Source organism: Sus scrofa, chromosome 14 (assembly GCF_054392235.1).
Source record: "Sus scrofa isolate SSC_HxYL_T2T_F1_AM1 chromosome 14, Sscrofa_HxYL_maternal_Yorkshire_Landrace_v2.0, whole genome shotgun sequence".
Classification (NCBI taxonomy): domain Eukaryota; kingdom Metazoa; phylum Chordata; class Mammalia; order Artiodactyla; family Suidae; genus Sus; species Sus scrofa.
In genome coordinates, this window is record NC_139396.1 from 49331487 (window position 1) to 49344214 (window position 12728).

Here is a 12728-nt window from a genome sequence, read left to right on the forward strand (position 1 = left end):
AGGAATTAACTACCTGCCCAGGCAGCAGGGGGCCCCTAGAAGAAGAAAGGCAAGGAAGGGGTGCCCCCCTAGAGACTCCTCAAGGAACTCTGCCTGTGGACACTCTGATTCCAGCCCAGGGAGACCTGCATCAAAATTCTGACCCCTAAAACTATAATACACTTGTGTTAAGTCTGTGATCATTTGCTCCAGCAGCGGCAAGAAACTAAGCGAGGCATAATATTGCAGGTTCTGTCCAGACCAGCACAACAAAGCTAGTCACAAGCAGTTTTTGGTTTCCCAGCACATATCAAGGTTATGTTTACACTATACTGTAGTCTGTAAACTGTACAACGTTATGTCTAAAAATAACAATGTACATACTAAAACTAAAAAAATATTTCATTGCTAAAAATGCTGTCATCTGAAAAATACTTTATTGCTAAAAAATGCCGTCGTCTGAGCCTTCAGCGAGTCATAATCTTTTTGCTAGTGGGGATTTGAAATATTGTAAGAATTATCAAAATATGACATGGAGACAGGAAGTGAGCAAATGGCACCAATAGATCTGCTTGAGCAGAGTTGCCACAAACTTTCAACTTGTAAAAATGAAAAAAAACAAAAACAAAAATGCGGTATCTAGGAAGCACAAGAAAGCAAAGCGCAGTAAAATGAGGTCTGCCCTTACAAAAAGGTCATAGGTCGTCTTTAAAAACACTCAGTGAGTTCCCGTCGTGGCGCGCAGTGGTTAACGAATCCAACTAGGAACCATGAGGTTGCGGGTTCGGTCCCTGCCCTTGCTCAGTGGGTTAACGATCCGGCATGAGCTGTGGTGTAGGTTGCAGACGCAGCTCGGATCCCACGTTGCTGTGGCCGGTGGCTACAGCTCCGATTCAACCCCTAGCCTGGGAACCTCCATATGCCACGGGAGCGGCCCAAGAAATAGCAACAACAAAAAGACAAAAAAAAAAAATAAAATATAAAAAAAATAAAAAATAAAAACACTCAGCTCTCCAGGAGTTCCCATCATGGCTCAGCGGAAATGAATCTGACTAGTATCCATGAGGAAGCAGCTTTGATTCCTGACCTCACTCAGTGGGTTAAGAATCCCGCATTGCTATGGCTGTGGTGTAGGCCGGCAGCTATAGCTCCAATCAACCCCTAGCCTGGGAACCTCCATATGCTGCGGGTGCAGCCCTAAAAAGACAAAAAATAAATAAGTAAATAAATAAAAATACTCAGCTCTCTAGACTCCCCCACAGCTGGGGCTGGCCTGTGGGCCAGTTCTGGCCCCCCAAGGATGGGCACTGGGTGGGGTTTCTGGAAAAGCCAATACTTTGCTGAGACTGGATGGGCTTTTTACTCTTCCCCGCCCTCCGTCCTGCCTGGGGTGCGAGTGGAAGGTTGGAGGTGAGTAGCCCCTGGGGAGGAAGGTGGAGGCCAGGAGCCAGGTGAAGCCAGGCACCTACAGACCCTCTGCCCGCCCAAGCATGCCCTGCCTCCCACCTCCCATGATGTGAGAAAAGTAAGCCCTACCGGGACAAGCCTGAATGCTGTGACATGGAGCTCGTGCAATGAGCTGTTCAGAATCCCTTGGGGAGCCAGGGGAAGCCTAGGGGGAAGACACTCCGCACTCTAGAGTATGGTTTCACGCTGAGAAGGGGTCTCGGGCCATTCTGTCACCAGAGCTACCAGGGGCCCAGGAAACGCCCCCTCTGTCTGGACCAAACACCTCCCCAGGGGTACCAGCCCACCAGCACCAGCGTCCACCCTCAGATCCCTTCCCCCTTCATAGAAGACAGACGAGCAGGCCGCACGCACAGGCCTGTGTGCATATATGTATATATGTGTATCTGTTTATTGCATTAAATACCTCAAAGCACTCACCCCCTCATTTGGATAACCCACAAGAAAAAGGGTTTAAAATTTTTTTTTCACTGTGCTCAGTTTTTAAAAATGTATACAAAAATGAACATTATGATGACAGAAATTTGTTAAAATGCTGAATCAGAAAGTACATACAAACCCACCTATCAAACCTGACCCAACTTAGAGCTGCTGGTGACATGCTGTCCACGTGTGGGTCCCGGGCAAGGAGGAAGGGAGGCCACATTCCCTGAGGCCCAGCAGCTCGGTTCAGTGGGACCCAGGGATCACCCATGCCTCCAAATGCCCACGCACCACACACTTAACTAATAATAACAAAATTTAAAACCACTCAAAGTCCATGAAATAAAGAGATCCTGTTAAGATGTGAAACCCACTCGTTCTCCAAAGAGAACCGGAACTGTGCTGGGACACGCCCTCTGGTTGGAATGTGACACGTGGTTCCCTGAAGAACTACCCAGATTCCGTCGGTGACACACAGTGGGAGAGCAGCCAGCCCATGGCCCTGACAGTCAGCTGTGGGATGTTGTAAAGTCACCCTAGGCCCCGGGGCAGGTAACGTGCCACAGCAGATGGACGGGCCCTGAAGGACCACGGCCAGAGCTTGGGGTCCAACATAAAGGGAAGAAAGAGATCTGGGCCTTAAGAGAGTGAAATGGAGCCACCGTACGAAGTGACACAGGGGTGCCCCATCACCAGGACGCCCACCAGCTCTGGGCAGACCCGGGCATTGGCCGTGACGGTGCACACACACAGCTCTTTCCTGCAAGTGTGCAGAGACACACACTCAGGCCCTCCACGCATACAACCCAAACCCTCCCTGTTGGATCCTTGGTGGGTGGCAGCAGGGGTGCGGGGCGGGGGTGGGGGGGTGGGGGGGGACATTGGGGCCCGGCAGACAGAGCTGCAGAACAAAGCATGGTCCTTCCCCAGGCCTCAGGACCCTCGCCACAAACCCTGAAGGGCCTTAGGTGTCTAAGTAATTTCCTGAGCGTACAAAAGTGACACTACAGACGCATGTAGCTGAGGGATGTGCCAGCCAGCCCAGCTCAGAAGTCCTGCAGCTCCGGGATGTCCCGGTACAGATCCAGGGTCTCGGGGTTTGAGAAGGCCCCCCGGTGCTCCACGGCTTTCCCGGCGATGATCTGCTTCACGGCCACTTCCACCTTCTTGCCGTTGAGGGTGTACTGCCAGAGAAAGGGTGGAGGAAGCAAACGAGAAGCCTTTAAACCCCAAGTGGAAAAAAAAAAATCCCTCAGCTCTGATATCTGGGCACATTGAAGTCAAAAGACCAATGCAACTGGGAGCTCTGGTGGCGAGCGGTTCTCAGTGGGCAAGTCTTTAAGCCGAGTTTGTTTCCTAGATTGTAAAATGGGGACACCAGCAACCACCCAGAGACTGTGGGTAAACTGGGCAGTTCACGGCTCTCAGAAGTGCCTTGCTATTACACCATTTTTTTGTTTGTTTGTTAGTTTGTTTTTGGCTTTTATTAGGGCCACACTGGCATGTGGAGGTTCCCAGGCTAGGGGTCCAATCAAAGCTACAGCTGCCAGCCTACGCCACAGCCAGATCTAAGCCACATCTGCGACCAACACCACAGCTCACAGCAATGCGGGATCCTTAACCCACTGAACAAGGTCAGGGATTGAACCCCCCAGCCTACATCACAGCCACAGCAACACCAGATCCAAGCCACATCTGCGACCTACACCACAGCTACGGCAACACCGGATCCTTAACCCCCTGAGTGAGGCCAGGGATCAAACCCACAACCTCATGGATACTAGTCGGGTTCTTTACCTGCTGGGCCACAGCAGGAACTCATACACTATTTTTATTTTAAAATTTATATTCAGTTTCTTACATGGTATTTTGAAGACGAGCTTATTTCAGGAGTGGGCTGGCTTCCAATGACTCCGTCCCTAATCACTAGAGAGGGGGCTGTGTCCCAGAGCCTCACCAAACTTCGACTAAATCTTTTCCCAGAGCCGTGTACCTGAATGAGATGGGACATTGCTTTTCTTATGCTCTGACTCTTTCCACATGTTCAAAGCTCCCTCTAAAATTCATAGCACATGTGCTTCATCTTTCACCCCGATGGGCATTTGGCCATGGTGTTGGCATGTTTAGGGAGCAGGAAATTTCTAGAACATAGATTTTTAATAAAGCTGCCGGTGCCCCGATCTCTCCTCACTCTGGCACTTTTTTTTTTAACCTGGGATGTAATTAAAATTCATTCACTTGAGAAACTCAGTCGATGTGTCAACTAATTAAGGATCTAAGCACCAGCTTCCGAGGAACTGCCTGTCACTGGGGCATCACTGGCCCCCCTCACCCTGAGATGCAAGCCTCTCTCGTGCTTTCTGTGTGTCTAAGCTATACATTAAAGCCCCAACAGAGGCTCAAGAGAACTAAGACAGCTTCCACCAGCTGACAAAATAAACAAGGTGTCACTGTAGAAAAAACCCTGCCCCTGCTTCCTGGTGAGAAGGGCTGGAGGAGGCAGTTCCCTGGGCTCCTGCTTGGGGCATCCCACCTCCACACCTGCCAGCTAAGTCACAGCCTCCTGTCAGGATGGGCCAGCACCTTCACTGTGACGGCGGCCAAAGATATGCTGGGGTCTGGACCATTGGGGCTGCTGGGTCCTATAGCCTGGTCATCCCCCTTGGTGTGACCAGTGCCCCGTGACCTTGGCCATGTCCAGCCCCAAGTCTCTGAGGCTAGACCAGACCCGCCTCCCCTAACCCCAGGGACACAAGGTGATCCCCTCCTAAGCCCCCTGTTAGTTCAGACTACAGGGATCTAGAACATGAGGGCACTTGGAAAATCCCAAGGGAACCCCAAAATGACTTCATATGCCAGCAGATAGAGAAGACAGCTGAGCTAGGCACCCAAGGCTGAGCTGAGCAGAGCCAGGCTGAGGGTGGAAAGACATGCTGGGATCTTTCTCGCTTCCCAATAAATCATCACTTTGGCAGCAAAGGACACGGGTTCTTTTTCAACAAAAGAAAGCCAAAGGGACAATCAAACTCTAGTTCCCCCAAATTTTCCAGATGCAGACAAAGCTGACCCACTGAAGGAAAGCCTTACAGCCTAGCCAGGAAAAGGCATCAGTGTCACTGGCTCAAGAAGTCCCTTCTCTCCTTGAGAGCCACCAAGAGCCATGCACCTAAAGGGACAGAGACCCCCAGGCCCCGGGACCCTTCCTACGCAAAACCAAAGTGAAAAAGAAACGTGTAGGGAGTTCCTGTCATGGCTCAGTGGTTAATGAATCCGACTGGGAACCATGAGGTTGTGGGTTCAATCCCTGGCCTCACTTAATGGGTTAGGGATCCTCCGTTGCTGTGGCTGTGGTGTAGGCTGGCAGCTGTAGCTCTGATTTGACCCCTGGCCTGGGAACCTCCACATGCTGCGGGTGTGGCCCTAAAAACACCAAAAAAAAAAAAAAAAAAAAGAAATATGTGGAAGGTTGACATACATACTACTGTATATAAAACAGATAAACAACAAGGACCTACTATAGAGCACAGGTAACCACTCAATATTCTGTAATAACCGGAGTTCCCATCGTGGCTCAGTGGTTAATGAATTGGACTAGGAGTTTGGGGGGTGGGGGGATGTGCTTGGGTTGTGGAATGGAAATCCTGTGAAATTGGATTGTTATGATCATTATACAACTCCAGATTTGATAAATTAATTTGAGTAATAAAAAAATAAATAAATAAAAAGTAAAAAACTGTACATTAAAAAAAAAAAAAAGAATCGGACTAGGAATCATGAGGTTGCGGGTTCGATCCCTGGCCTCGCTCAGTGGGTTAAGGATCTGGCGTTGCTGAGAGCTGCAGTGTAGGTTGCAGACGAGGCTCGGATCCCACGTTTGTTGCTGTGGCTGTGGAGTAGGTCGGTGGCTACAGTTCCAATTGGACCCCTGGCCTGGGAACCTCCACATGCCACGGGTGCAGTCCTAGAAAAGACAAAAACAAACAAAAAATTCTGTAATAACCTATATGGGAAAAGAATCTGAAAAGGAATGGATATATGTGTATATATAACTGATTCACTTTGCTGTACACCTGAAACTAACCCAATATTGTAAGTCAACTGTACTCCAATAAAATTTTAAAAAAGAAAGAAATGTTTGGATGGTATAAAAGCCCTGTTTCTAACTGCACCTCACATCTGCACCCCCGCTCGGGAAGTGGCATCAAAACTCTCCTTTCCCTGGTGGCCCATTGGGTACCTGCTCCCAATCCCCCACCTCAGTAAACAGCTGCTCCTCAGGCTTCAGACACAGTCCGGCCAACTGTACGCTTAGACTGTTGTAGTGAACATGTGTCTACACGTGTGCACACACACATGGCAGTTTCCTCTACTTGGCATTCGTTTTGTGAGCAACGAAAAGTTAAAGCTGGGATCCGATCTGGGTGCCCCTCCTCCCCCACTTAGAACCTAAACACAGTATAACGGGTAGGGGGAGGGGGACAGCTTTCTGGAGGTGCCTCTAAATAGCTTGAAATCTTCTTTCTGCCAGCAGATCTTAAAAGGCAAGAGCAAGAGCACCCCAGTGGCTCTTTAAAAAGTTAAAAATTAATTATCTCATTAATAATTTGAGAATATGCTAAAACCACACTGGGGAAAAGCCAATTGGACATGCAGGGCTGGGCTTGCGTACCCTCCGAGGACGAGTATTTAGCAGAAGTTGCTTTACATGCAATTTAGGAAGGGTTAAAAAAAAGAGAGAGATGGGGGAAGAGAAAAAAAGGATGTGGTTGCCAGGCAACACAGACAAACTATATATAAAGCGTGAGCAAGCTCTTAGACGAGAGCTCCTGAAGCGTGTGGGCTCTCGGGGAAGTGCTGGCACTGTGGTTGCTGCTGCCAGGGGGCTGTACCGGGATGTCCTTGGTCTCCAGGATGAGGCTGGGCACGTGCCGAGCGGACAGGCCAAGGCGGATGGCGTTGCGGATGCTCTTGACCAGGTCAGGCTGGAAGGTGTGGCCGGAAGCCATCTTCAGGAAAAGGATCACTCTTTCCTCCCCGTCCTTATTGAACTGGGGGACACAGAGGCTGTCCATCACCTCCTCGAAGGCTTCCACTGTGGAGACAAGGCAGGGGCCTCACTCTCACCACCTCTGCTGGCAGCTCCTCCGGTTGACCCGGTAGAAGGGAAGGGGAGACTGGGCCTGGCAGGGACCGTCGTCTCTGCCCCCAGCCCGCGGGAAGAGCCCCCGGAGAACAGGGAGAAGGACATCCATCACTGGGCAGAGTCAGGGAGCTGTAGCTTGCGCTGCAGTGATTGATGTTTTATAAGGAGGCATGCACAGACCTTACTCAATTACAAATCAACTTAAAAATAAAAAGGGAGTTCCCGTCGTGGCTCAGTGGTTAATGAATCTGACTAGGAACCATGAGGTTGGGTTTGATCCCTGGCCTTGCTCAGTGGGTTAAGGATCCAGCATTGCCATGAGCTGTGGTGCAGGTCACAGATGAGGCTCGGATCCCAAGTTACTGTGGCTGTAGTGTAGGCCGGCAGCAACAGCTCTGATTAGACCCCTAGCCTGGGAACATCCACATGCTGCAGGGGCGGCCCTAGGGGAAAAAAACAAAACGAAAAATAAAAAGGAAGCAAGGGTCATGAAGACCCCACTGGTGGAAGGCAGTGACATGACTTTGGGACTCTGACAGCCGTATAAAGGCCACCTTCCTGGGAGGCTGATTTCATGGCCTTGATGAGGCATTCTAATGGCCCACAAGTGACTCTACTATGCATCTGTAGGGCCCATTGTCTTTAATTGGTGTCGGTGCTGTGTGACCTTCAGCAATCACACAACCTCTCTGTGCATGTCTCTTCACCCTCAGAGCAGACACAACCAACCTGATGAAGCCCATGGTGAGGATGAGAAGTAATGGTGAGCCATGGGGCTTTAGGAATCCTGTTCTAGGATTCCCTGGTGGCCTAGAGATTAGACTTGGAGCTTTCACTGCTGCAGCCCAGATTCAACCCCTGGTCTGGGAACTCAGATTCCACATCGAGCCAAAGCCAACAAGAAAAAGAAAGAGAAAAAAAAAAAAAAAAAAAAAGTGAATCCTGTTCTAAAATATTATGAGCTACCAGCAATGTGGATGAGGCATGTTCTAGGAAGAAGGACACACTCATACATGTCTACTCACAGCCGGAGGCAAGTGGACCAATGTTATGACACTGGCTCCCGGCTAAGACACTCCTTCCACCCTTCCTGGATGACCTGAGAGTACCTACCTATGTTATAGATCTCTGAACTGCCGAACCGCACTCCATTGGGGTTGAGCGTGCCGTCACTGCAGAGAGATGAGGGGTGAACAAACAGCAGCTCCTGAGCAAGGCCCGTCTCAGGGGACCCGGGGAAAAGTCACCCCCTTTCCATGACAACACCATACCCAGTCACTGCTGGCTCCCTCCCCGGCTCCTTATCCCAACGACCACCACCCACTCTTTCTCCCTCTAAACTCAAAGTTAGACATCAAGGGGGTCCCCTTGGTGTGGGAACATCTGTCACCTCCCTGCCCCTCCCATTGGACACTTGTCCCCTCTCCCAGGTGTGGTATGCATCCTGTGACCCCACACTCCTGCCCCGGGAGGGCCGTCACTACTGTGCGTGAACATGAGCCTCCCACTCCAACACCCCCGACCCTCCACTGTGGGGCACAGAAATGCGGGTCAGGCCTGGGAAGCTGACACAGGAAGGGCCCGGGATGGGGCATAGTCAGCCCCGAGGACGGAGCAGATGCAGGGCCCGGGACTCAGGGACAGGGCCCCAGGGAAGAGACCCCAGGCCCTCGGACCCTTACCTTCGGCCCAGCATGATGATGCCCCCAGTCTTGGGGTTGATTCTGCAGTAGTCACCGTGGGCCCAGACACCTGCAAGGAGGTAGAGGGGTTCGTCACCCCAAGGGGAGGGGTCCTGACCAGATGCCCGAACAGATGCCTGTGGCAGGTATGGCAGCAATGTAACTCTCGTCAACAGATACAACCGAGGCCCAGAAACAGGTGTGATGGGGGGCTGCGAGCAGAAGTGACCAGACAGCTCCCACCTCCAAGAACATACCTTCTAGTGGGATCAGCCCTACACCCAGTTCTGACAGGCACCAGTCAGTGCGCCACTCCTGCAGGGACCAACACAGGCCGAGGGACTTCACAGGGGCCAAGGGCAACCCCAGCAGTGAGAATGTGAGGGGGTTGGGGGAGGGGAGGCCAGTGGAGCTTTAAGTTAGGCTGGGGAGGGGAGGCCTCTGAGTGGAGGGAAGCAAAGTACAAGCCCGCCTTAGGAAGAGAGGGTGGTCAGGGTGGCTGAAGGAGCTGGTCTGGAGGGGCTGGGACCCATCTTGGTACAGAATAAAGAGAAACACCATGACCAGGCGGGAGGCTACTGCAACAGTCCCAGTAACATAGGCCTGAACTAAGGCACCAGCCACTCGGACAGAGATTTAAACAGCAGGTAAAACCCAAGGCACACAGAAGGCAGAGGAAGAGGAAAGAAGCAGGTGACGCTGATGCCAAGCCACCCTGAACCACCCCCATGGGGCCCGCAGCACGCAGCTGGATCCTGGGCTGGTGACATTCATGGCGCAGCAAAGCCAGTAGACCCAAGGGATCGGGCCCCAGCTTTGGACACATCCTCCACCCCCCCAAGGGAGCAGTAAAGAGAAGCTATGCCTCAAGGGAACTGCAAGGAGGAGGCCTCCTCCTGAGGGTGAACACGGCTGGGGATGGGGCCCATAAACAAAGGAGGTGCCCCAGGGGTCGATAACCAAGAACATGACTCAGAAGCAGGATCCGGCTTCCTGAAATAAGCCCGGAGTCCCTGTCATCTGGAAAGGGGAAAACAGCAAATAAGACCAGCTCAGGGTCTGTCTGAAGAGCTTGGCACTGGCAGGATCCAAGGTGGGGCTTAAACAGAGCAGGTAGCCAGGGCAAGCAGGGCCACATCCGGAGCATGGGGGACAGGGTAGGGGGTTCGGGGGTGAGTAGGGGGGCTACACCAGGTACGAGGGCTTTTACAAGGGACGCTCCACCAGATGTGCGAGCGTGCAATGCCGGGTAGAGGAACAAAAGGGATCCATGGCAAATTCTGCCCTCGATGGTCACCTGCCACTTTCTGATTCTCCACACGTGGTTCATGCAAAATCAAATTACCTTCCTAGAGACTGAAGAAAGCAAGTCCTTAGTATAAATAACTCCAGAGCAGAAGGCTTGCTAAATTATGAATTATATAGCAGCAATAACTCAGGGTTGCTTATGAAATAAGATAAGGAGGAGGCAGGAATCAGAGCTTTAAATAAAAAGACTTCCCTGCTCTGGGGCAAGACATCACTCAGAAGATGAGCGGAGGGTGACAGCCGGGCTCTCAATCATTCCACCATGAAGCTCCTCCTCCACTGCCTCCACCAGGACAAGATGACAAGCCGTGAGATGGAAGTGACCCATGCCAGACACCCCTTGCCCACGCCACTACTCCCTGACCAGGCAGATGATCCTGGGTAAGCGAGTGGGCCCTCTGCCATCCCGCAGGCAAACCGTGGCTCTTGTCAGCTCCCAGCAGCAGGGCTTGGGGCCAAGGGCCTCTGGGCATGGAGGGAGGTTAATTAAACTAAACTCAGGGAGTTCCTGTTGTGGCTCAGCAGGTTAAGAATTTGAGGTAGTAACCATGAGGATGTGGGTTTGATCCCTGCCATTGCTAAGTGGGTTAAGGACTGGGTATTGCTGTGAGCTGTGGTGTAGGTTGTGGATGCCGCTCAGATCTGGCATTGTGGCTGCAGCATAGGCCAGCAGCTGCAGCTCTGATTCAACCCCTAGCCTGGGAACTTCCATATGCCGCAGGTACAGCCATTTTGACAAAAAAAAAAAAAAAAAAAGCAAACTAAACCCAGATTTAGAGGAGTTTTGTATGATGGCTTCAAGCTGAAAATAAGACATTGATCAAAAATTTGTAACAGCCCCAAGGGTGGGATGAGCTAGGAGCAGCCTCCCCAGGCTGTGGTGGGTGGAGGGGGCTGACACTGCATGGTGGGTGCATCCAGAATTAGACTCCGAAATCCCCACTCCCCACCCTGGGGCGGGGGGCGGGGGGCGGGGTGGGGGGGGTGGAATCTGGGCGGGTCCGCCCGCATCCCCCTCCTACCTGGGAACTTGGAGAAATACGCCTTCCGGTACTTGCTGCCATTCTCGTCGTTCCAGAAGTGCGTGGGCTGGCAGGGAAGCGGCTTGGTGCATACCAGCTCCCCCCTCTCCCCCCAGACTGCCTTGCCTGGTTGGGGAGGAATGAGAGAGAAACTGAGCACAAGCCACAGCCACACAGCCCTGCTTTCTTTCTCTCTGTTCCTCTTTGTTAGGCTATGAGCTCTTATGTGCATACAAAGTAACAGAGCTGGTCCCACCCATCTTCACCCCAGCATCACTGGAAGCCATGCTTATCCCTCCCCAGATGACTTTCCCTCCAGACACGCTCTCCCAAATCTCTCTCGAATGCCATGTGCTATTCCCTTGTGCGTATTACAATACTTTTACTACACCTACACGCATCTCTGAACAAAATGTCACATTGCATGTTTCTAAACTTTGCACAAATTGGAGTTCCCTGGTGGCTCAGCGGGTTAAGGACCTGGTGTTGTCACTGCTGTGGCTCTGGTTACTGTGGCACAGGTTTGATTCCCAGAACTTCCACATGCTGTGGGTGTGGCCAAAAATTAAAAAGTTAACTTTGGGGAGTTTCTGTTGTGGCTCAGTGGAAATGTATCCTACTAGTATCCATGAGGATGTGGGTTTGATCCCGGCCTTGCTCAGTGGGTCGGGGATCCCAGCATTGCTGTGAGCTGTGGCATAGGTCGAAGACGTGGCTCAGATCCTGCATTGTTGTGGCTGTGTTGTAGGTCAGCAGCTACAGCTCTAATTCAACCCCTAGCTTGGGAACTTCCATGTGCCGCGGGTATGGCCCTAAAAAGCAAATAATAATAATAACTTTGCACAAATGGTATCATGCTGCCCCTGGTGTCCAGCATCCTGCTCCAGGTCCTCATCAAGGTCAGGGCCCAGGGATACTGAGGCGGAGGGGTGGCCTCAGCAGCCATCTCCAAAGCTTGGATGCCAGGGAACAACTGCCCGCCTGGCGTTCTGAGCACAGGCCCTCCGACTGTGCTCCAGGCCACACTTACTCCTCAGCTGGACAGGCTGAAGGCTATGGAGAGCCAGGTGGGTGTTAAACCAGGCTCAAGCGCCATCCGTTGGCAAGGCGGTTTTGGAGAACTGTCACCAAGCAGTTACCCAGCCAAGCGCGTCCAAGTTACCACTCACACTAGTCCCAGAAAGAGAAAGCGTTTGGAGCCATCACCTTCCTCGTTCCACGCCTCCACGGCCATGCCCAGGTTGCGGGCCTGGATCTCCCCTTTGTACACGGGAACACAAGGGTTCTGGCCCATGAAGCAGGAAATGATGTCAGTGCCACCTGCAGACAATGGCCAAAAGAGATTCCAAATGCCAAAGACCAAGACGAATTACGTATGTTTTTTATGAGTGAGAGATAAAGAAGGAAGACCCCAAATGATAAACATCTACTACTCTTTCTCCAAATAAATACTGACAAATTCCCAGGCCGCGAGCTTCTTTCCAGGGAGAGGGGGGACGTGGTTTAGAAACTGGAGCGAACCTCCCATGTCCGGGTGATTTATTTTTGGACCAGGACTTCCCACTAGAGAAGAAACCAAGTAAATGGCCCCTGCGGTCACAATGAAATCCGAGGCTCAGATTCATGGGAAACGGAAGCTTTGCCCTATTAGCTCTGCCCACAGGCATTGCCGCAGAAGGTCAGGTGCAAAGGCTCTTTGCTATG

The 12728-nt window shown here is 51.7% G+C and overlaps 2 protein-coding genes across 18 annotated transcripts in view; one reads left to right on the plus strand and one right to left on the minus strand.

Moving 5' to 3' along the window:
* Positions 1-12728, plus strand: part of DHX37 (DEAH-box helicase 37) — a 978033-nt gene that overhangs the window by 843697 nt on the left and 121608 nt on the right. The gene's annotated exons all lie outside the window — the stretch shown is intronic.
* Positions 1816-12728, minus strand: part of AACS (acetoacetyl-CoA synthetase) — a 59345-nt gene continuing 48432 nt past the window's right edge. For 10 of the 17 annotated variants that reach the window (XM_021072487.2, XM_084996166.1, XM_084996168.1 and 7 more), the window contains 6 exons: positions 12231-12344; positions 11025-11150; positions 8695-8764; positions 8126-8184; positions 6759-6961; positions 1816-3053 (listed from right to left, as the gene is read on the minus strand). In XM_021072487.2, the coding sequence (XP_020928146.1) occupies positions 2916-3053; positions 6759-6961; positions 8126-8184; positions 8695-8764; positions 11025-11150; positions 12231-12344 (710 nt within the window). In that variant the 3' untranslated portion in view covers positions 1816-2915. Of the gene's footprint in view, positions 3374-5272; positions 6962-8125; positions 8185-8694; positions 8765-11024; positions 11151-12230; positions 12345-12728 lie in introns of all 17 variants that reach the window. The other 7 variants (XR_014827262.1, XR_014827265.1, XR_014827264.1 and 4 more) reach the window with 6 other exon arrangements.